Source organism: Lycorma delicatula, chromosome 9, assembly GCF_047948215.1.
Source record: "Lycorma delicatula isolate Av1 chromosome 9, ASM4794821v1, whole genome shotgun sequence".
NCBI classification, from domain to species: Eukaryota; Metazoa; Arthropoda; class Insecta; order Hemiptera; family Fulgoridae; genus Lycorma; species Lycorma delicatula.
This window is the reverse complement of record NC_134463.1, coordinates 42,590,777-42,616,890: the sequence shown is the minus strand read 5'-3', so window position 1 is coordinate 42,616,890 and position 26,114 is coordinate 42,590,777. Positions and strand designations below refer to the sequence as shown.

The 26,114-nt window shown below is 30.6% G+C and overlaps 1 protein-coding gene across 7 annotated transcripts in view; it reads right to left on the bottom strand.

Moving 5' to 3' along the window:
* LOC142329723 (uncharacterized) overlaps positions 1 to 26,114 on the bottom strand; it is a 187,535-nt gene that overhangs the window by 119,833 nt on the left and 41,588 nt on the right. For 5 of the 7 annotated variants that reach the window (XM_075374451.1, XM_075374458.1, XM_075374453.1 and 2 more), the window contains 7 exons: positions 24,081 to 24,134; positions 21,944 to 22,032; positions 19,542 to 19,656; positions 13,453 to 13,580; positions 10,145 to 10,302; positions 8,612 to 9,052; positions 1,626 to 2,193 (listed from right to left, as the gene is read on the bottom strand). In XM_075374451.1, coding sequence (XP_075230566.1) covers positions 1,626 to 2,193; positions 8,612 to 9,052; positions 10,145 to 10,302; positions 13,453 to 13,580; positions 19,542 to 19,656; positions 21,944 to 22,032; positions 24,081 to 24,134 — 1,553 coding nt within the window. Of the gene's footprint in view, positions 1 to 1,625; positions 2,194 to 8,611; positions 9,053 to 10,144; positions 10,303 to 13,452; positions 13,581 to 19,541; positions 19,657 to 21,943; positions 22,033 to 24,080; positions 24,135 to 26,114 lie in introns of those variants that run through there. The other 2 variants (XM_075374457.1, XM_075374455.1) reach the window with 2 other exon arrangements.

The following is a 26,114-nucleotide window of genomic DNA, read 5'->3' as shown; positions in this document are numbered from 1 at the left end:
ATTAATTTTTAAAAATTAAATAAATTACTGTAGTGTTAGCCCTTGCTTAAGAATTAACTAACACTATATCATCAACAGCTTTTAGAGATTACTGGACAGAGAAACACAGTTTTTATACTTAAAGAATACATCTAACAAACTTCACTTCGACTCTGAAAAGGCAATCGCTGACCACATACCAGTAAAATACAAGACAACTGGCTAAATGTGAGTTCAAGCAATATCAAACTATCTATGATGCTTTCAGCTACATTAGTATGCAACTAAAAGTAAATTAATAATGCAGCACCTCATGGCACCATACTTTGGCAGTATGGCTGTGAAAGGCATCTACATCATACATTAACGACTGCCTTGGAAAGGACAGTTAATGTTAAAAAAGAAAAAAAGATGTAGTTTCATTATTAACAAATAAAATCCACTGAAATACTCATCTCATTTTATCTCTAAATTCCAGACAAATCAATATTTAAATGCAAACGCATATCTGAAAATTTTTAATCGCATTTTATAATGTCCTTATAAACTTATTTTAAATTACATGAAACTACTATCATTTATTTACTTTATCTTCAAAAAAAAAGTAGAAAATATATATTTATTTACAAAGTGCATTGCTCATTTAATTGCATTTTTGGAAAAGTTTCATAAACTACGTACCACCATATCTAAAGGTATCAATGTCTTAATTAATGGATATAACCAACATTAGATTGTAATTCCTGTGACCACAAAACCCAATTCCCATCATTCACAATAATTTTTCATAATGCTCCTATTGGATAATTTGCTTAAAGTAATTAGTATTAACTAAAAAACATAAGAATAACATAATACGATAAAAAAAATAATAATTAGCATAGTACAAATACATCAAACACTGAAATAAATTAATAAAAAATTAAAAATGTATGTAAAAATAATAAATAATATAACTTCTATTTAATCAATTTCTTTTCTTTTTTTTAATCAACTATTTAGACAAATATCATCACACTGTGTTTTTACTAGAAAAACTGAATTAGGTTTTTGCAGATATCTTTGAAGAAACTCAGTTAAGATGTTAAACTCAGAAGCTCAGTTAATGATGTTATACTTAAAATACAATGTTGTTTTTTTTTTTAATAATTAGTTTTAATCCTCAAATTTAAAAAAAAAAAAAACAATATATATTTACTAAAAGTTTAAATTATAAATTTTATCTAATTTTTTTATCATTTTTCTTCTTGGCAGTAAGTGCAATTTTAAATTTAAAAAAGAAGGTTTTTATACTAAATAATATTTAATAATGTCATAACAGAAATAGCACATTTAACCAAAATTTGCGATATTACAAACATAGACATATGGGGGCAACTGCTAAGTTTTCTTTACAGATTACATCAGTCAGTGGAACAGAATATTTAGCAATTTATTCCCTTATAAGTAGAAAGAGAAAGTTCACTTTTAATTTTCTACATAATTTTAATACAAACATAATCTCTATTGCAACAGTGAATCACTAAAAATAATTGCTACTGATTCTAGTCGGTTATAATAATGAGTTTTTAAAATAAAATTTAAAACAAAAAATTAAATACATAAATAATTACAAATTACTAAAATAATAAAAATATATAACTTACGGCTGAGGCATAATTCCTGTCGGTTGTTTTTGCATGTTTTCTGGGGGCTGACCACCACGCATCTGTATCGGTGGAGTATCTTCTACACCTGGTGGGGCATGATCAACAATCGTATTATTGGTGGTAGGTATAGGGTACTGAGGGTTATTAGATTGTGATTGTGGGTGAGTGGATGGACGAGAATGTGGATGATTTTGTGGTGCGGAATTAGTATTAGAAATTTCATTAATTTCTACTATATCTAATGGATCCGGTCTAGATTGATTAAATGGTGGTCGAGATCGTATAGAACCGATCGTAAGGATCGGCTGTCCAGTATCGGAATGGGAATGGATGTTACCTGGAGGGGGAGGATGAGTCGGATGCAAAGAACGAGAAGATGATCGATTCGGTTCAGCCGGTGATATGACAGAGATATTTGCCATCGACTGTGGTGGTGCTTGAGGAGCAGCGCTATGTGCTGAATGCGCAACATGCGAAGGATGCATTGAATGACGATCTTGTTCTGCAGACGGCGGTCGATTAACACCATGCTGTAATCTTCCATGATCCACTACATGAGGTGGACCTGAAAATATACATATCATAAGTAATCAAATAACACAATTGGTACCTGTACAATACTAATCATAATAACATAAGGGCTTTACATGAAGTTTTAATATTCTTTTTTTTATAATAAATTGTTATCCAAGAAAAAAATGAAAAACTAAAAGAAATTAATACAATTTTTTTTTTAAATCTGTAAATGAAAGTTATAATCTAACAATTTTATGTTAAGTTTATTGTTTAAGTAATTTCTTACTTAAGTTATAGGATCATGACAATTAAGTGGGTATGAAATGTAAAATCTCTATTATAAGTTTTTCCCTTAAAAAGTGTTTAATGTTTATCATTAAATACGTGTATGACTGAAGATAAAAAAAAATGTTTATCATTCAACTTAGGTCAAAACTGCATTTTTACAGCAATTCAAAATTATTTTATAAAACTTTACTGAACAAGCAAGCCACTTCTAAATTTAAATTACTTTTCAAATACTCAGGCAAAGTAAAATGTTATACCATGATCTTGACTAAAACCATAATCCAAAAACAAAAATACATTTTTAGGGATTTGTTACATATAGAATTAAAACATTATTTGAGTACTATTACTTTTTAAATGATTCTGGAAGGTTTAAATCCCCAACATGAAACTGAAGAATGTTATATGGTCAGTCGCGTCTCAAGACTTTATTGCCATTTCTACGCTAGTAAAAATATTAAATAAAAGTAGCACAGCAATGAAAACTGGGATTGGTATTAATTTTTACTCAATCTCTCAGCTGTCAACAAGTATGCACAAATTAATGATAACAGTAATTTTACAGAGAAGAAAAAAAGAAAAATCAATTTTTTTTGTAATTATTTACAAAAAAATACAGATCGTGTAAAAAAAATTTGAGTTTTTTGTAAGCTTACAAAATTCCCTATCATTTGGTTGCTGTATAACAAAACTATACCTGCAATACTACATTCTGAAATATCACTCTATTTGAACACCTTCAGGGAAAGCCAGTTTATTAATCTATGTTCAAAAGTCACTCAAAAACTAAGCATAAGGCCAAGTTATAACCAAAATGTTAAATAGCACCGTTATTTTTTGTATAAGTTTCATTGGTACTTGAATCCGATAAAATTCAAGTTCTACAAAATTATTCTCAAATTGTATAAAATATTTTCAATGAAAATCATTATCTAAAATAAAACACATAAATGCAATAATTACATGCATTATTGTGGGTAGTCATTTTCATTAAACCTCACTTTTTTATTTACAATATACAATTCTGTGTATCTAAGGTAAAAGGCACAATGTCCATTTTTTTAATGAAATTAAGGTTTTAATGCATTAAAACCTATGCATTTCCTATGCATTTTTTTTTCCTATGCATTTTTCCTATGCATTTTCCTATGCATTTTTTTTTCTTTTTTCAGAGGTACAAAGCAGTATGTCCTAACCCTATCACAGATTTAGCCAGTTGGAAAAGGCACATTACCAACAACATGCTTTCGAGGTAGAGAGCACTTCATGGACATGTACTTACATGTCCATAAAGTGTTTTTTGGAGGTAAACACTTGTTTACCTCAAGAAAATTGAGAATAAGCTAGCACTATGTCCAGATAGTGCCCTTTACCCCCACTACTATAGTACGACTAGTCTTTTCAGTTTCGTGTTGCAACTTGTCCGTGAACATTACAAATACATTTGTGTATATATTTTGTTTGCTTTCCTTCTTTATTCAAATGAGTTTATCATTAAAATGAATTCAAAATTAAATTATGTAAAAGTATCATAACCTCTCTTGGAGTGGTGATGGTAAAACTTGTTTTGGAGGAAACAAAAGATAACATACAGGAAAATAAAGGTAAGAATACAAAATAATACTGTCTAAAAATACTAAGAATAAAAAAAAATACCTTTGTATTTTTGATTTAAATTAACTTATAATATTAAGTGAAACAATATGTATTATGAAATACAGAATCTAAAAAAATATGACTTACTAGACCAGAGCAATAAAAAAATATAAGGCAAGTTAAATACTTTCTCCGTACTCTGAGTAGCATTTTTGTTATGAAATGCGTAATAATTTTGCTCAGATTAACCATGAAGGGAGATAAATAATCTATAACTACTGTAGTTTTACAAACGTGTCAATCTTGTTTACCATCTTTGTTAAGATTAACAAACTTGTAAAGACTGTTTTAAATTATAACAGAACATAAAATTTTTTTAAAAATTATTTTAGATGAAATGGATGCTAATTTTATGGATGGTTTCTCCTTTAAGCCAAATAAAAATATTAATTTTGTAAACGATAAGCCTTCCTGTTCAAAGAACTTTAGATATTGATGACCCATTATCAGTGACAAAATACCATATCTTGAAAGAGGATTTATATTTGAGTGAAAGTGAAATCGATGACACAAATGAAGATACTAATCACTGTGATATGAATGGGGGGGGGGGGGGTTCCCATGAAATTAGCCTACAAATTTGCATGTAAAAAATAACGAAATCATTTTAGGAGAAATCATCTATTATAATAAACAGTTAAATTTATAAGTACACATGTAAGGAAAATTAATGAGATGGTTGCATTTTTTTTTCATTCAAAAATTTATTCTCACATTGATCTATGTTAGAAACACACAAAAGCAAATTGTTTTTGAGTGATAAAACACAGTTCCTATAAATAGTCTTTAGCGCAACCACAGACAAAAAAAATCCTTTTTACAGAAAGGGATTAATAATATTTTCAGTGCTTCTGTGACTAAATTTCCATATTCACTTTGACGAGCAAGCGAAAATGTATCTAAACCTTCAAATATGAATTTTAATAGTAACATTTTTATCGACAGACATTTCAATGTGCTGGTTGTGAATCTCAACAGGTAACTTAACAGCTGCGATGTTTTTACTAAATGGATTGCGTACCCCTCTCTTAAGAAAAATTGTTGAGAATTCAACAATGTTGAAATCAACATTTACAAAAACACTCTCAGTGTTTTTGAAGATGTTTATGGCAGATAAAAACATTTCTTGTGTATTGTGCTAATAAAAAAGTTATAACCTCTCAAAAATCATGAAAAGCTTGTTAAAGTGATACCATTTTGACTCGCTAAATAAGTGCTCCAAGGAGGTTCTTACCTTCTTGGCATTTTAATATTTTTATACTTATTACTATAGTTGAAATAGACTTGTTTGAACCATTCAACTGCAATGTTCATGTAACGTATCCCATTTGGTATGTTACAACTCAAAAATACCTGGGTGTTATCCTTGATGAGAATATTTGGTTCAAGGAACATCTACAGTACGTAGCATAAAAGACGACTGATGCTTTTTATGGAATTCATAGTCATTCATCCTGATTGGGGGTGAATTACTGTACCACGCGTATCCTTTACAAAGGTGTCAGTGAAGCTATTATGCTGTATGCTGCGCCTGTCTGGGCTCACCGCATGGCTTTACTTATTGCGTGGATATTTTGCTGCGGGCCCAGCAACGCCTCTTGCTGGCTGTTATAGGTGGTTACTGAACAGTCTCATGGGAGGCCATCTGTGTTAAAGCCATAGTCAAATCAATAGATATCTTGGCTAATAAGCGTAAGGAACGTTACATTTACAAGGTGAATAACCTATTGACGTCAGAACGAAAGCAGGAGATTGAAGACTGGGGACTTGCATCTTGGCAGGTCAGATGGGACGAATCCCCCACAGGGTGCTACACGCATGGTATTATTTCCTATAATGTCTAATTTAGGTGCGATTAAATGGGTCTCCCCCAATCGGTATATCACACAGTTTCTCTTCAAGCATGGTGCCTTTCGGGTGAGTTTGACTAGGTTTCATTTGGTGGATTCGAGTCAATGCCCAGATTGCGAGACTCATGATACGGTGGACCACGTCCTCTACATCTATCCCCAATACGAGGTCGAACATTCACGAGCTGTTAGGGAACTTGGGAGAATACATTCCTTCCTGGATCTGCATACAAACTGGATGATCCGCGAGGAATGGTCTATAGTAGCTGGTTTTCTTCGTGCCTTTGCAATGTGTAGGTCTGCAGAGGGAGTTTGATCGAGGTAGGGTCCTGAGTGGCTAGGGTTCCAGCTTAGTCATTAGATTGGTTGGAGGTAGGCGCATCAGTATCATGCCATGGTTACATTGGTATTGTTTGTGATTCGATTTGGGGCTCCCACTACTAGGAGGGGGCTGCACTGCTGGGGTATGGGTATGCGACCGGGGGTGTGGCTTTCCTCCACCGGTTGCAGTCTTGATCGTGACTTGGTAATGCCACGCGAGACACCATGATGGGACCGGGGTGCTGGTGAGGGGTTGCATTCCCCTTGTTAGGTGACCTAAACTGTTCAACCTGTTTGGGTGTAGGTCTGAATTTCTAAGTTGCATAAAACACAATTTTGATTGGTATGAGTGTAGCACTGATTTAACTTTAAACTCATCTGTTTTCTGAGTCATTCACAGTCACGAACAGTGTTGTCAGATCTGAACTAGGTACAGGGTTCACGCTTCTGTGGTTTTGGTTACTTAGTTTGAGGGAATCATGTTAGATTGGATGTGAAGATGTCCGTTTGAGGCCTACGTGAAGGTGACATTTGATATGTATTTCTGATGCAAATGTCTGCCGAGGCATTTACATCGGTGGCATCCTGACTTGAGGCCTGGCTGATGACTGAGAGACGTAATCAGTTAGAGGGTCTAAAGACGACCTCCGGTAAAGCCCCTCAGGGCTTGGAAAGGAGGGGGTGGTGTGGCGACTGGCATGTCGCAAGGTGGGTGTCTTCCTCCTATGGGGTTGGGATGCAGTGTTCATGTTATAACAGGTGCTTGAAGTCATTTCCAGTCATCAGGAAAATTCACGTTGCAACATACACATTTACGCTTTTTGCACCATTCAGCTTTACAGTTACAGTCAGATCAATCTGACATTAGTCAGTGACCAGTCGCTTTTAACAAGCTTTTCATGATTTTTGAGAGGGTATAACTTTTTTATTAGTACAACACAAGAAACGTTTTTATTTGGCATAAACATCTACAAAAACACTGTGAGTTGTGCAAATTTTATCACTAACTAAGTTGAGATTTTTATCACTAACCCCATTAGAGTTATTTTAAACCAAAATTTGAATTTTAAAAAAAATTTATTTTCAAAAATTCATAAAAATTTAGGGTTAAGTATATCACCACCATTAATATTATTTATGGTAAAACTACTAACATATACCTACATATAAGAAAATAATTCAAACTGTGTATGTCATCCTTTGCTCTTGAAAAAAATTACCAAAGTGATATTTCACAATTTTTCATGTTTAATTTATTGGTATTTTTCTCATAAGAGGAAGAGAGATTGGTAAATAAACCAGTGGACCCATCTTTTACCTTGAAAAAATATCATTAGATTGCTTTGTTTCATCCTTCCAGGACCAATAGTTACTTAGTTATGATTTTTTCTGTACACTCTTACAATCACAAATAGCTGTGCACACCGTAACAAAAATGGCTGCTACAGGTAAACTGCTTAAATAAAACATTAAAAAAAAAAAAAACGTTTTAAGGTCCTGAGACATGTAGGAAACAAGTGGGTTAAGTTTCAATTTATTCTGAATTGGTCAAGTAATCAGCAGTTTATTTTTTTGTACACTTCAAATGGATTGACCCAAAAGCTTTTCTTTAATCACCTGATGGGAGAACATTGAATTTTATTCCATATTAAACCTTGTTCTTTCATGAAATGGTATTTATCGTACAGTACTGTAAAATATCATACAGCAACGGATGGGTACCAAATTAAAGGTAAGTTGAAAAACATTCAACTTCATTTGATAAGCTATTTTTTAACAAGAAAATTTTTTTTCTAAAAAATTTCTAAGTAAAAGTGAATTAAGCTAACATATTTCAAAAGGGAACATAAAGGGTATTATTTCAAAATTTGTCAATTGTTATGCCAAACAAACTAGCATTAAAAGAAATTTTATAAGCTTCAAAAGGCTAAAAAAACTAACCTTGATACATTTTTGAAAAAGAAAATGTTACTGAACTTATATTGGTAAACCTTTATATTTTGGAGATATTTGCAAAAGAAAGAATTAATATATCTCTACCTACTAGCTGCGGACTCAATTCCTGAAACAGTAAACAGATATTACACTTGCACGGATTATTTCATCATGCTAGTTTTAGTCTTAAAAGCTATTCTTTCACAAGAAAAAAAATGACACGATCATCAAGAATTTCCGAAGTTGAAAAATAGCTGATCATGTGACCTTTTGCCACAAGATTACAACAGGGTTATAGATAAGAAATTATACTGTTGTACATATGAAATTTTAACTACATCTAAATGGACATTTAGCCACACAAGCCAGACTCTGTTGAGGAGTATTTATTAGAAAATCACTTATTTGAAATATTACCTATTGAAGGATGTTGCTGTTGTTGTTGAGATTGCTGTGCCTGTGGTTGTTGGTGCGGGAATGGATGTTGTTGTTGTTGTTGTTGCTGTTGTTGCTGCTGCTGCTGCTGCTGTTGCTGTTGCTGTTGTTGTTGTTGTTGTTGTTGTTGTTGTTGTTGTTGTTGATGCTGCTGTTGCTGCTGTTGTTGTTGTTGTGGAGGCTGCTGTTGCTGTTGTTGGGGTGGTGGTGGCTGATTATGTTCGATCTGCTTAGGAGGTCTCTGAGTCTGTGGAGCTGCTGATGTGGTAGAACCTGTTCTACCATGATAACCAGTTTGATTTCTAAAATTATTAACAGCATTTCTCAAAAATCTGTTTGGTATTAATGTATCAGGAGAAACACTACATTCTTTACAATCCGGACACTGTTGATTCTCAGACTCTAATAAAACATTTCTGATACCTGTAACAAGAAAATATAAGATAACTCAACCATCACTAACTAAATAAGAAAACTTATCAACTATGTCTTAATCTTTACTTATAAAAGCTTGCCAATGCTGAACAATGTCTTTCTCAGAATTATGACAGAAAATTCATAAAAAGGAGCTGTAACATACTTTGTAAACTATTCTTACATGACTTCTGCTAGGTCAATGTTGACTAAAAAAAAAATATATATATATATATTAACTTGGAAAAATCAATTATTTTTTTGTTATTATATTTGTCCATATTCTACTCTGTACTAATTATGTCAGAGGCAAAAGTATAAAAAGTTTACCTCCAAGAGTATAGAATTTAATAATGTTTCTTACCTTATGCTTGTTATTATTATATAAAAGTGTTTTCGAGGGTTTCCCTCATCATTAGTTAATAAAACATATTCTTCTTTTTCAAAAATCACAATTAAAAATTTAAAACTTAAAATTGTAAGCATATAAAAATATGTAGTCATAAAAGTTAAAATGATTAAAAATTTTAAATTTTAAAGTATAAAACATAAAAAATGTTTAACGTGTTGATTTTTAAAAAAGAATATGTCTGATTAACTGATGATGAAGGAAACCTTCGAAAGTGCTTTTATATAATAACAAGCATAATGCAAGAAGCATTATTGAATTCTGTACTCTTGGTGGTAAACTTTTTATATTTTTGTCTTTGATTATATATAAAGAAAAGAAAAAAAAATACATATATATATATATATATATATATAAGTAAAAGATTTAATTCATATTTGACAGCCAATTTATCATCACATATCAAAAATCAGGATAGGTTGGGATAAGTTTTGTTCACCTTCCTTACACAGTCCAGATTTTCACCTGTTCAAGAAGCTGAAAGAATACCTCACAGTGAAAACAATCTGAAAACAAGCATCATCTCTACAAAATGTATAAATCAATTCAGGGATTTAATTTTGCTGAAATAATAATTCTGTCAAATTAAAAAAATTAAATATGGTCATAACAACTGCCTCTCACTTTTGGAACTGCCTCATAAAATAGAAAGACTAACTTTGCAATAATACTCATAATAATATAGTACTTACAGTCATCACAAAATGAATTTCCACAACATGGTATCATAACTGCATCGGTTAGCAAATCTTGGCATATCGAACACAATTGATCATCAGGAATTTTAGGTTTCTCCATGGCAGCCTGATCTGTTGGTGCTTGCCGTCGACCAGCTTCTTGATATGCTTGACTGTTAACATTATTTCATTTTCATACATTAGAAAAATAAGTTTAATCACTAAACCAATAATTAGTTTATTTGGTAAAACAATTTCCCTGCTAAATTGTGTATCAGATTCTATTATACATTTTTTTTTTCTTTCTAAAGCTAATTGAAATTCCGACACAGAATCCAAAAGCAAACAAATTTTGGCTGAACATTAGACAGCCATTATATCTGCCTAGAACAGCACCAGAGCAAACAATTGGCTTCATTAAGGGATGAAGAAGAATTAAGAAGACATGGTACACAATAGAGACAGTTGAAAAAACATAACAGAACAGGATGAAGAAGGTTCAAGAGAAAATTTAGTAATGAACTAAGAACAGTAACAAAAGAAAAGATGAATAGGCTTCTATTTTAAAAAGGGCTTCTCCCCTCGGTGGGGGGGGGGGGGGGATCGAGTGTCATATAAGATAAAAATATTGGAAATATTAAATAACCAAGAATTATATTGTAATGAATTGGAACTGTATCCGAAACCACTATAAAAATAAGGAATCCTTAAACACAGCAATTAGAAAAAACAGGAGTAAGGCAAGGATGCTGCCTATCAATAATCTTGTTTAATAGTTGAGGATGCAATCAAAAATGTTGCAGAAGATGAAGGAATCTGCATATGAAGAAGGAAAACTAATCGTATAGTTATCAGGTTCATGTTTTGTAGAAGATACACAATACAGGATACTCAAAAAATGATTTCAAAATTAAAAGACTTAATACAGAATGCAAATGAAAGAGAATGATTATGAAATCCCAATATGTAGGTAAAATAAAACATGACAATGCATTCTTTCGTTTTTGAGGTTACATGTGAGGTTTATCATAAGATTGATAATGAAGTTTGTTATTGTTTGTTGTATAATACAACATACAAATCTTCCTGCAACATAGGACATGCTTTCTTGCTTTGTCTGTTTCAGCTTTGTTAGAGATGAACCAGATCAACGACAGTGGCCACACGGTCCCTCCAAACCCTTCCCAAACAAATGTGTCTGGATGATTTTAATTGAAATTGGATTTTTCTCAAAGAAATCTTCACTTCATCAAAAATGACTTGCACAAACACAAATATTTTTGATGCAAAATTGTAAGACATCCAACCATCCCACTTCCTAATCCAAGAAAAAATAAGAAGACCACTGACAGACAGCGAAGATTGTGGAAGAAAAGCCCAACAGCCAGCCAATGGAAGAAAGAAGAGGCCTGCCCTTTCTCCTGTGCTGCCGTTTCCAGGCTACAGGACTATTTAAGATCTACGGTTTGTAAATTATTTACAGTCAATTTACAGAAAGGCAGGCTACAGAACAAAAGAAAAATTTTAATCGGCTTGCCAGCACAATGAGGAATCCGGCATGACAGAACCCAGCAGAGATGCAGCAGCGAAGACAGCCCAAGTGAAGGAAGACTACAAACTTCACCTCACCTATTACCCACCATCCTCTTATTCTTACAATTATGGCCTCCCCCAACCCCATACCCCTTGGACGTAAACACCCACCTTATGACAACACCAGAGCTTTACCATCCCCTGCGTTCCAAGTCCTGAGGGGCTTTACTGAAGGTCTAACTGATTACATCTCACAGTCATCAGCCAGACCTCGGTCAGGATGCCACCGATGTAAATGCCTCAGCAGACATTTGCTTCAGTAAGATACAAATCAAATTAAGTATCACCTTCACATAGACATGAAATGAACATCTTCATATACAACCTAACATAATTTCCTCAAATTAACTGACCAAAACCGCAGAAGCGCAAACCCCACACCTAGTCAGATTTGACAGCACCATTCATGACTGTGAATGCCTCAGAAAATGAACGAGCTTAAAGTTAAATCAGAGCTACACTCATATCAATAAAAATTATGTCTCACGCATTATGGCCCCAGCTAGCATATGCAACTCCCTCCGGAAATGGGAGCGCATTGCTTCCTCCAAACACTAGGGCCACCAGAAGCCATAACCCTATTAGGCCGAAAGGCTCTAACACCAAAGGACTTAAGGGGAATCATGCCAGGAATATGAGCTCATACACGCTTAGTCTGTCATGATCAGCCCCCAGTCAAATATATCTCATTGGTCTAAATGACCGGAATGCAAATACCAACTCCGTCCATAAATAAAACACAAAAAATCTATAATCGCCACTAAATAAATAATGACCCACACAATAAACGAAAGACACAGCAGCAAGAAATGTTTGTCCAAGCTCTGCAATTAGTAGGAAGATAATAAACTCCCGCTATCCTTGCGTTTTGTTCCGTTCCAAAAATGGATGTTAGAAAACCAAGTAATGAGGATAAGAGATACTTATTAATTTCTTCTTTCTTTTTTTAAACATTATTAATACAACAGTGAAAGCAAGTAACTTAAATACCTTGTTAACACTAGATTTATAAAGGTGAAAATGATATAAAAGAACAGCAATGATTAAGAAAGAAATTAATAGAAAAATAGTTGTAAGATGAAGTTAAAACTTGAAGAAACAACTTGTGAAGCATTATATTCGGATTGTAATTCAGTTAGGATGTGAAACATGGTTATTAAGTAATGAGCTGAAAAAAAATGCTTAGGACACTTGAAATATGGGCATGGAAGAGATCAGTACAAAATGCAAAAAAAAACAGAGGCTGGAAGAGATAAAATTTTAGACAATGAAAAAAGGGAATGGAAGCTATCAGGAACACATTGGTTCAGATAGTAACAGTAGAGAATGAATATGGATAAGGTGCAACAAAGCAATACTGTTTCAGGCTAAGTAACTACGCATGACAAAGAGTAACCATAGGTAAAAGACAGTTGGGTTATAATTAACCACACATCTCAGGAACAGTGGAAGCTAAACAGAAAAAGGAAGGTATAAGACGGTTAATTATTGACCATTAACAATTTCCCCAAAGCAAAGATTTCTAAAATGTTAAAAAACTTTAACATTAACCTGACTTAAGAAATAAAATAAATGGTTATCTCCATAGCAAAGATTTTTTCATTAGTCATATAATCATGTTATTTCCCATCAATAGTAAAATGTAAATTATAATTTTCTTACCTAATAAAAACTGTGCATATACAACATATAATATATATTCTAGATTAAAATTCAATCTCTTAACTTACTGATCTATTTGTGGTACAGCAAATTGTCCAGTTGGGGTCATCATTGCACCGGGTACACTAGGACCTTCAACCGGTACCATAAAACTTCGAGGTATACCAGTGCTCTTTCTTATTTCAACAGTAGATTCCTGCACACAAATTTAACCAATTAAAAAAGATTTGACTTCACTTAATTAAAAAAAAATTATAACTTAATTAAAAAGTAAAAAAGTTTAATCCATTATTATTATTATTAGCAATAATAATAATATTTAACATAAATAATTTTTACATAGTAAAATGTCTGTTTATCTATTTACACTGATGATTACATTTGTTTATATTGATGTTTACATGTATATTCAAACTAATATTTGACTAACATTCAAGAATTGCAAAAGTAATTCATTCTAAATGATTTTTTTTAGCAAAGTTTTCATGGAAATTTCTTTAGTGGTTATAAATGTAAATTCATCTAGACAATGCCCTTCCACTGGGTGAGCAGTCAAATTAAAACAACAATATCATATTCATGTAGAAATATTTTTTAGTATGTAATCAAATTATGTTTTATAAGAGATGTTGACACAATTTTTTGAAATATTTACAAAAAAACCGTTATTTAATTAGTGATTTTAATTTTTTGTTGTTTTTAAATTGGTAAACTGTTACCAAGGTATTAGTGATTTAATAGAAAACTTCTTGAACCACTGTTTTCATATATAGGTGAAAAAGTTTTCATAGCAATTGTAAATTTAATACACACCTACAAAATTAAAATTACCTGTAAGTAATTAACGTATGTTTTACTTTTATTTAATTTTTGTATTCAATATAAATTAAATGCAAAAGGACTTTGTTTCAATGACTTGTTTACTTCAATTTGTGCCAATTATCTAATGTGTGTCAACTCTATTCTTTTTAACTTGCACAAGAATGACACACCCATTAAAAAAAAAAATTAAAATATTTCAAACATTGGTACAAAGGATTATTCCTCCGTCTTACAGACATTTTGTGTTTTGCACTTCGTGAATAAATTTTGGGGTCAACAACTTCAGAGGAACAAAGAATTAAAGTAAATAAAATTGAAAAATCTATAGTGAATCTGTGAACTGCAGAGTTCTTTTACATTATGTCTTACAAAAAAAAAAAAAAAAAAAAAAAAAAAAACGCTCAAAAAATCTTTTATTCATTATTTTTATATAATGATTATAAAAATGACTGGCATTGACTGAAGGGTTTGCCTCAAACTGATTAGTTCTGGTTAATAACTATTTGGTACTTCATTTATTAATAATTATATAAAAAAATTAGTTACAAAGTTTGAATTATTCTAAAATTTTATACATATAAAAATTATTATTTGATAAATAACGTAGCAAGTTAAATCTGTTAAGTTTAATCATTAAGCATTAAAAAATTAATGCTATTCACAATTAATGTTCTTTTGATATGTGTGTATATGACAAAGTGTAATACAAAAACATGTAACAATTTCAAAGTCCAGCAAAAATAGCTTAAATTTTCCAATGCTTCTTTTATTCTTCTTGAATGAGCTACCACATTTTTAACCACAACGTTTTCCCTTTTCTCCAACATGGCAGCCACAATTGGTAATATGATCTCAGATTAGTTAGATAGCCATACCCCTTGCACCACCTTTTTGTTTTTGCTCTCAACCTGTTAGTAATAACTTCACATTAGCCCGGATTAAACAGTAAATTTCATTCATTTTGAATGAAAATATTCTGAATATGCAGATGATATATTATCATCTTAGTCTTAAATATAATTTACTGACTCAAGAATATTTTAATGATCTCATATGAGATTTACAGTTACCCAAAAAACAGTCTGAAATACTTGCTTCCCAGCTAAAAGCTGGAATCTTCTTCAAGAGAATACAAAGAAATATACTTATCGTAATCGTCATTCTGAATTCAAAGACTATTTTTCTGAAGAAAATAGCTGAGACTTTTGTAATGATATTTCTTCTCTTATGGAAACACTTTGTAATGAACATAACCCAGCAGAATGACGCTTGTTCAATGACTCCTCTAAAGTTAGTTTAAAAGCTGTGCATCTGCATAATGGCAAATTACTATCAGTATCTGTGGCTCACTCTGCTAGTATGAAAGAGACATATGAAAACTTTAAATTTATATTTGAAAAGCTTCAAATATGCAGTGCATGAATGTAATATTTATTCTGATTTGAAGGTAATTGCACTTATTCTTGGTCTGCAGCTTGGTTACACAAAGTGCTGTTGTTTTTTGTTGGGTATTTCCTTATTAATACAACAGATTTTCAAAAAATTTTATTGCATCACTATTTCTGATTTGGTGTATGATAACTAGCCGCCTTGCAATGGCCAAAAAAAAAAACATTTTCTTGAGTAATAGACTATTTTCTAACTTGCCAACAGGTAAAAACAGTCATTTTTGTTAATTTTTTCCATCAGCTGTAAATTCTTATTTTATATAATACAGATGTCAAAAAGGCCTTATTGGAAAGAGTAAAGATAAAATTTCATTTTAACATACTCAAAATTCATTTTGTTACATAACCAAATCTTGTAATGTTTACTGAAGTTATGTTTACGAATTGTTTTTTTGGAAAATTTGGGCCCAAAATAAATAATAAAGGACTAAGGATAACAGGCCTGTTTTTTACCTTTTAACTCTTAGGTACTAGTAGTACTTACAAAAAAAAAATTGGACTGTTACTGAATGTACTTCATTAAAAAAAATGGTTGCCATATCGTAAGATTTTGAAAAAGTCTCATTTTTGGGGCCCAAAAATCACATGTGGGACACATAGCAAAAATCTGAAATTTTTACATTAGTACTTTTTATGTACTTTAAAACCATATAAAGCTTTATTGTTTATAAAGTAATTTTATTAGCAGTGAACTTCTCTTTTATGTGATATCTTTTATTTTTAATTTTATTAATTAGAAAATTTTTTATTTTAGCTGTAGAGAAACTGGGATAAGACAAAGTGAGGTGCAATTGGTAGTTTAATCATTTATACTAACTGTATTGTTATTGTAAGAACCCTTGCATTTTATAAAAACAGATTATGGAGTGTTCAAATGAGAGTCCAGATAACCTCTGAATCAGAAACATTAACATTAGTATCAGTACACAAGGACATTAATGTTTCTGATTGCTTTATAGGTTTCCAAAATGTAAAAATTATGTCTGCTGTGTATACAATGGCAAATGCTGGTTACACGAAGTCATTGAAGTCAAAACACATGAAAATGAAGAATATCGAATACACCTTTTCCATCCACAGGGTCCTGGTACTTCATTCAAGAAATCATTGAGGGATAATCAAACATGGGTTCAACTGGAAAATATTTTAATGATTCTCACACCTTCAGAGCTTTTCTATTGACTACTGGAAGAGGACAACATTACACTAAAAATAAACGAGTACTTATCAGTTCTACTCGATAAAAAAAAAGGCACGGGCACTAAGTTGTTAGTTAAGTTTGTTATCAAGCAGTGGAAGATTTATTCACAACTTCCATTAGCAGGAGTAAAAAAAATAAGGTAAAAGTGAACTGAACAACTTGTTAATGTATTTGGATTATCATTTTGTAATTATTATTTATCATTCTGTAATTGAATATTCAATAAGTATCAATTTATTCATTCTAATGAGTTTAGTTGCAATTTTTATTATCTGAAAAAAATACCTAACATCAGTATTTTTTGGTATGTTTACGGTTACAAGGAATAGTGTTTTTAGCGGTTCTGATGGCTTCATTACTCATCAACCCCTTTGAATAACAAAATAAATTTTATACAGTTTAGAAGTACATTAAAAGTACTTACTGCTGTAAACAATTCAGATTTTTCCCACCTGTCCCACATGTGAGTTTTGGGCCTCAAAAATGAGACATTTTCAAAATCTTATGACTTTGTGGTCTTTTTTTTAATGAAGGACACTCTGTAACAGTCCAATTTTTTTTTTGTTTTTAAGTACTACTAGTACCTAAGAGTTAAAAGGAAAAAAACAGGCCTCATTATTTATTTTGGGCCCAAAATTTCAAAAAACAGCAATTTGTAAACGTAACTTCAATAAACATTACAAGATTTGGTTATGTAACAAAGTGAATTTTGAGTACATTAAGATGAAGTTCTATCTTTAAAGCAGCTCAGCAAGCATTCAAAAATGTTACTCAAGTTTTTGGGGAAATTGAAAGGCGGAAAATTACTGTGATATTGTCAACAATCCTATTACATCTTATAAAAATTTGGGTTGTAATATGTCCATAAAAGTACACTTCCTGCACTCGCACCTAGATTCTTTCCAAAAAAATCTTGGCGCAGTGAGCGATAACACGGGTAACACTTTCATCAGGAAATTTCAGCTATGGAAAAGAGGTACAAGGCAAATGTAATCCTAATATGCTGGCCGATTATTGTTGGACCATCAAGAGGAATGCTCCACAGGCAAAATATAGTAGAAAATCGTCATTTCTTTCTTTCTAGGTAAATCAAATATTTGAATATTGTGTAGTTAAGAATGCAGAAGGGTTAAAATGTTTGAAATGATAAATGGCTGTCTCTCAGAAATCTTGCATGATGAAGAAAAACAGATATATTTGAATTCAGGAGAAAAATAATATCAGAATTACATATTTTACTTCTCTACAAAAATATTTTTTTGTTCCTGCTATTATTTTTTATATGAACTTAAGTAACCATTACATAGATTGCAACTATCACTATTCTGAATGATTTTTTTTATTTTGAGCTGAGAATTCCAATAAAGTCGAGGGGATCCTCTTTGATGAATGTAGATTTTAATAGCTAAAAAAAAATTCATGATAAGAGATTACTACAGCCAAATGTTAATTAATATTTTGTTACAAAACAAATAATATTTAAATAGAAAAAACTATTTATTCCAAATTTAAAATCTTATTCATGGAAAGACAGGGTTATAACTTTTATAATATTATTAATTACTTTCTTTTCTTTTTTTATCATAAATTAAGTAATTTTTTTTTAATAATAACTTGTTTACTAAAAATTGATTTCTCTTTATCTGTAATAAGGGTTTATAAGTTTTTGCTACTGTCCATTCATTATTGCTTTCGTTAAGATTTGATAAATGCTTTTGCTAACAAAAACGAATCATTTTTTACAATCCCAAAATTTAAAGACTGATAGAGTTATAGCATTTTCTTATTTTCAGCTTTAATAAAATTAATTACCAAATTTATTGCTACTTACATGTTTACTTATAAAAAAATTTCAAACTTTGGATTTACATAATATACATTACTGAAATCATCAAAGTAACCGGATTTTTTTTACAAAAAAATATACATATTAAAAATAATTCAACATTCTATTTCATTAACTATTAAATGCTGCATTAATTCTTGCAGATATTAAAAATAAGAATAAGCAACAACATATCTAAACTATCTTGACATCATTTGTATAGAGCTCCTCCCCTAGCAGTAATTTAACATAGCAAAACCACTTTACCATTAAAAAAATTTTACTTATTTATCAAACTTCCTAATTTTCTAAAAAAAAATTCCTTAAGACTAACTTAAAGAATCAAACTTAGACTTAAATAACTGACAGATAAACAATCTGTTAACAGTTATAAATTTACATTCAAGGCTATTAAAAACCTCTATTTTTATTAAACTTATTTTTAATAATATTAAAAAAAGATTTGTGAAAATTAACTTTAAGCTTTATGAAATAGTTCTACTAATTTGAAAGGTTAACAAAAACACAGGCTTTTGAAGCATTTAAAAATGCACAACAGAGCGGTACCATTCACATTTCCAACACTTTTGTCATTTCAAATATAATAATGAACATAGGATTTTTCTGTACTTTTAGTTTTTTATGATTAAAATATGGATAGAAAAATTGATCTCTGTAAAATTTAGAGCTCTGCTAGCAATCAAAACTCATGACCTTCAGTTCAAAGATAGAAAAATTACTAAGACTCATAATTATAAATGGTTTTACTGCAAAGATAAGTTTAGCAAAAAAGGGTATTTCTTCTACAATTCTAATAAATAAATATCATACAAACTTAGATGAACATTATCCTAAACTTGCCTGCGAAGCATTTAATCTACAATCCTTAATCCAGTGACCAGGCTGGTGACACTTATAACAACGGTAATGAGGTGGTACCTCACCGACTTGATTAGATCCCCTTATCCTCTGATAGCTGTCAAACAACAATTTTAAAATAAATAATGATAAAAAATGTTTTTAAAAATGAAATATGTTTATCAAATTTACATTACATTAGAATGTTATTTATATTTACACAACTGACAATAAATCAGATCGCAGAACAAAAAACTTTCATTGTTCTACCCAACAACACCTCCATCTCTGTTTTTATTTTATAAGGTCTTCCTAAACAAAATCTGCTCACCTTCTTCTGGATTATCAATTAAGTATTCTTCTATGATTATGTTTCATGATTTATGGTACAATCCTGAAGTTATAGACAATTATAGCAACCATTGTAGATGAACCATTCATCTGAAGCTTAGCCTATCCAATCAAATTCTATTCTTTATCGCATTAAATCTTACATCACTTATTGTTTCATCTCTCTCTCTCTCTCTCTCTCTCTCTCTTGTGCTTCTAAACAAATTCACCCACTTTCTAATATTTTCTTTTGTTTTTATATTTATCTAAGGCTTTAGACCACATAATAGAATAACTCATGAATAATACATGTTTACACTTCAGTGGTTCTTTTATTTTCCCGAAAAATTAGCGAGTATATTAAAGGGGAACATATGGTGATTGTCAAATCTTTGTTTCTAACTACTTCATCTAGACCAAAAGCATGACCGACTAGCACTACTCCAGGCGTCCAGTAACAGTGTCAACCTCGGCGCTAAGATTCTTATATTGATTCACTTATCCAAGAAAACCGACAACTTACAATTGAACAAATTAGTTAAAAATGTCGACTAAATGTTGGCACAACTCATTCCATCGTTCAAAGCAAAATTAACTACCATAAGACTTGTGCAAGATGTGTTTCCAAAGAGCTTACACTATTAATCACAAAGCCGAGATTATTTTGCACTTGCAAAGAATTCAAAAATAGTTTCAAAAATTACGGTGACACATTTTTGGACAGGATTTTAACCTGTGATGAAACTTGGATACATCATTTTGAGCCAGAATCCAAGTGTCAAAACATGCACTGGAAACACCCTGAATCACCTGTCTGTAAGAAATTCAAAATGCAACCATCAACTGGTAAGGTCATGTCAACCATCTTTTAGAGTGCTCATAGTCCAACTTTCTGCAATTATTTGGAAAAGCAACACACTATCATGATTAAGAATAAAGTCAAGCCTGCATTGAAGAGGAAATGCCTGGGATGACAGAGGAAAGGCATGCTTCATCTTAAAAGCAATGCTCGACCTCTTACACCACAACTGATGTTGGAAACTATTGGCAAAGTGGGTTGGCAGCTCCTACCTCATCCTCCTTACAGCCCTGATCTGGCCTCTTTGGATTTTTATCTCTTTGGTCTCATGAAAGAAGCTTTGCGTGGCATCAAGTTCAATGACAATGAAGAGGTAAAGAAAAAGGTGCAAAACTGGTTTCAAGATCAAGGTAAAAAATTCTTCGCGGAGGGGATAAGATGACTCATAAAAATATGAGACAAGTGCAGAGAAGTTAGTGGGGATTGCGTGAAAAATTAAACAAAAAAATTGTATTTATTTAATAAACCATTTTTGCTGTACAGCTATTTGTCTAATTACTGAATGACCCTCGTAAAATAGCAGAATTGTAATAGTGATAATACGTTACTAAAATACTAAATACTATATACTAAATAATTACACACTTATTTACTTAATTAGTAAATTTTCATTGAAAATAATCTATTTCTTTCATGTAACCAAATTATGAGAAGAGCAGAAAAGTAACTTTACCAGACAGGCACTTCCAACCGCTGGCAATTGCTTTATGCAATCAAAGATACAAACCGGAGCCTCTGAACAAACATATAGACAGAACTGGGATTCCAGCAAGCCCACCAGGAAACCAGTTGAACTACTTACAACCAGAGAATGCAAGTACGATATGCAGATAGAATAGGGATCTGACTCAACACCAGTGATAACTTTAAAAGAATAAGAAAAAGAAAACAATCAATCCACAGAGGGACTGCCAGCTTACTTGGAAGACCCGAGTAGTTTACTGGGGTGATTACTGTCTTGCTTAGGAAAAATTTTCTAATTCTATAACTCCAAGCTATAAAAATAAATATAACCACCAATTCCAATAGCTAAATGATTTAAGGTAGTTTACATACAGAAAAGAACTTTAATCATAAATTTTAGAATGATTTTTACCACTGAGGAGAAAGGAGCCTTACTACAAATGTTAAAAATAATTTTCAAAAAATCTAAACTTAAGACATAACATTACAGAAGATAATTTTTAAAAAACACATTACATCCAAAAAGACTTACTTAGCAGGATCGTAATCCAAAGTTGACTGAGTCATCATCGCCAAAATTTTGTCATCTTCGCTAGCATCTAAGCTAGACAAATCAACAGCCTAAAAACAAATAGGAAAACAATAAAATCAATTTTCTAACACTTTTGTCTAGATGAAAAACACTTGGAGTTTCCAAGATTTAAGTGATTATTCCTCATGTTATTTGCATGTTTTTAGCAAGTGGAAAAACAAATGATTAATCTCATAAATAACTCTAAAATATCTATTTTTTTTTTTTTTAAATAATCGGTTTTATATATAATCCAAAGCCTAAAAGCTTTCTAAACAGTCCAGATAAAAGGTTCATGGATTATGTTTTAACATATTTCAGTATTAGCCAATCGATATTTAAATGTTGATCTAAAAGTATGAAACCTCTGTAAAATATTAAAACTTTTTTTAACAAATTATATAATTAATCTGATTCAAACTGATATCTTTATTGCATAAAATACTTATATTTTATTATATAAAATAAATGTAATAACAACAATCATATTGTTTACAATAAAATTAAAAACACAGCACTTAGCACAAATCTAAAACAATTTTAACCAATACACGAATACAAATACAAGCACATATGTACTTTTTATACTGCTCTTTCATAAGAAAACTTTTGTATCAGAGGAGAAATAAAGGAATTATTTTTACAAATAGATTTCATTTACATAATAAAATCTTAGTGATGACATGGAGTGTCAGTGAATAACTGAATATCATAACAAAGCGACCAACAAACAAACCCCCTGAAAAATGAATACTTTTTTATTAATAAAAAAAATATATATTTAAGTAAAGAGAGAAAACAGTAATAATAATGATGACTGCAAGTACTAGGTTCCACAGCAAGGAAAACTGATTGTTTTTGAAACAATGATTTTGAAGAAGAAATAAAGAAAGTTGTTACAGCTATTAGATGCTAATATGCTAATTTTAACAAAATAATACATAACACATTTTACAAAATAATGTACTTAAACTGTAAAAATAAAATGCGACATCAAAAAAAAAAAAATTCAAATATTTTTAATTTATTCATATTAATTACTTTTTCCTTACATGTAGCATACTAGACCCAAATAAGAAAAAAGTTATGAAAATACAAATAAGTTATATTCTTATATCATTAACATAATATGCATCATAATTTATGCAACTGCTCAACTGATTTACATTATATGACGGAATTCTGTAAATAATTATAATTTGTATATTTTATGATACCACCATGCGTAATAAACACTTGCCCAAGAAATTAATATAGTTTGTATGAATGTATTTTAATATATGGATTAATATATTTTATGGAATAAATTAATATACTTCATAAAAAAGAATCTGCCCCAACAGCAATTCTACAAGACACCCTTGAAAACCTTTCCCCATGCATATTAAGCAAAAGATCTTTTTACATAGAAAATTGACTCTCCGGTATCAGTTCTAAAGATAAAAATTAGCCATATCAAAAACAAAAGAATAACTCGAATCTCAGATTTTTTTTACAAGAATTTTAAGATTGACTTTGTCAAAACACCTACCACAAATTAAGGTTATAGATAAACTTAAACATTAATGGTGTATCAACCAACTTGCAAATCCAACGTACATCTTAGAACTAGAATGACAGACTTAAAGATGTAATACCATATTAGCTGCAAATAATCTTATCAGATACTCAATCCGTTCCATAATCTGTATTCCTAAAAATCATTTATTTGCTTTAATACTTTACTGTTACCAGGTAACAAAACAGGAGAAATAAATAACTGACCTCAAGACTCCCTTCAGTTATTATAAACCAAATGTATGTTTCAAGCATTCTGCAGGGAAAAAACTAAGTCCAAAATCACATGGATAGAAATTTCTTGATAAATAATTATAGATTTTATCCAACTATACAGAGGAGATCCTATTTTTAATGATAATATAACCAGTTCAGATATATTTCAACCAGTCAAAAGTAAAGGAATTAAAATTTGTACATAAAGAATCTTATTCAACCAAATTTTTCCACCATTTTCCCAAAAATCTTCCAGTGAATTTGCAATAAATTGTACTTATGAAATACTTTAATACAATTAAGAAAGAAAAACCAATATCTTTACCTTAGCTAATTTCTGAACTTCTGGATCTTGGCCGTCTAAGTTTATTCCTGATCCCTTGAAACATAAATAATACAAAACTAAAACAAATGTAATGAACAAATTATTCATTAAAAAGAGAAAATACACAAGAGAACAATCATTTTATTCTATCATTCCCAATATTGGGTGTACTATTGGGATGAAGAAAAACATTTCTGGTCTGAACATTAATTGCAATTTTTACATTTTCTATAACAGATAGAATTAAAATATCTTAGTAAGAGTATTTATTTTATTTCTAAGGATTTTATCAATTTTCAATATCAGCAACAATTAGATCATCATAACCTATCCTTTTTGTTTATTTACCCAATGTAATCACATTCATGGAATATTCCATACTGAATTATTTATGTTTCTCATTGGTTCAGTAAATTTGTTGAAAATGTTTTACATGAAAATGGATGTAGGAAAGCGATCATGAAAGCAGTCAGGAAATTGGTAAGAAGTGAAAAAGGTAATAAAAATGAAGATGAGAGTTTACGTAACCTCTAAATAAGCTGTAAAGGGTTTTAAATACATTTTTTACATTTTAAAAAATATAAAATTTTACAGAAAATCAAGGAATAAGGCAATTTATTTCACTAGAGTTATAACAATCTAGCAAATTGGTATTTTGAATATGTTTATGTGATATAAATTTTTTATTCAAATATGCAATAAAACAAATAAATATGTACAGCATATAATTCTTACTACCAGCAACAGCAATATGGTTCAACAATCTGACTTCAAAGCTAATTTTTGGGTCACTTAATTAAATTAATCTCGTCTACTATTAAAGCTAACGCCTCAAAAAGATGCAAAGCTTATAGTCCCTGAGGATAAAGATGTCAAACTGTCTACCGGCATAAAAACTGCCAAGCTGCTAATAGGTTGTACACTTAAGTTATATTATTTAAGCTCATCTCAGAATACAGAAAATAATTGTTTTATTATTAATCTCTTTGTTACTAAAAAGGTTGTGTTGAATTTTACTATAGTTATAAAAAAGCCCCCATCCCAGGGCCCTCAAAAAACAAGTGATACACGTTGATAACAATGGGTTCATGATAACAAGTGGCTTAATGATATTAAAAATCATTAAGTGATAAATTCAAACTAACACATATTAAATATTTTACTTATTACTATTCAATATTAATAAAAACTTCAATTCTACATTATAACAAAGAACTTGTAATATATACACTTGTCATACATATTAAATAAAAAATCTGATGTGGACAAAACACATGACTTCCTTGTACACCTATTAAATTACGTATACACATTTCTTTTAAAATAAAAAGTATATAAAATTTTATTTCATTAACAACTTCTGATAAATTTTCTTTTTTTTTCTTGTTATTATTGAATTATTATTTATTGTAAATTTTTTTTTACAATCAGAGGTTAATAATTATTAATAAATCAATGTATTTAAATTAAAAAAAAAAAAAAGTAAAAAAAAGTAAATTTGAACCGATGTGCCTTCCCCTTGTAAGATCCAAATATTTCATTAATTTAAAAATTTAATTTGGCTATAACTCTGGAAGTAATGGAAAAAGGTAATACTTATGACACATCGTTGAAAAGTTCTCAATGAGAGCTTTATTACTGCAGTTAAGAAAAAGTCTAAAAAACATTTTTTTTTTATTTTGGGCTTTTTTTGACACTTTTGGTTCAGTCAATTGCAGTCAAAAGGGGAAGTGCACAACTAGATGTTACAACAGACCTAAATCCAAAATGTCAACAAGCTATGGCTAATAGTTTTTGAGTTATGTGAGATACATACATACATATGTATGTATATATGTATGTATGTACGTACATACGTACAGATGTCACGCCGAAACTGGTCAAAAGAGGATTTTGAGGGATGACGAAAATGGATATTTCCATTGAAACCTGAAAACCTAAATTTTTCACAATCACAATACTTCCTTTATTTCATACAAGGAAGTAAAAACTGAAAAATGAGTTTTAACCAGAAAATTAACAATAATAATAGGT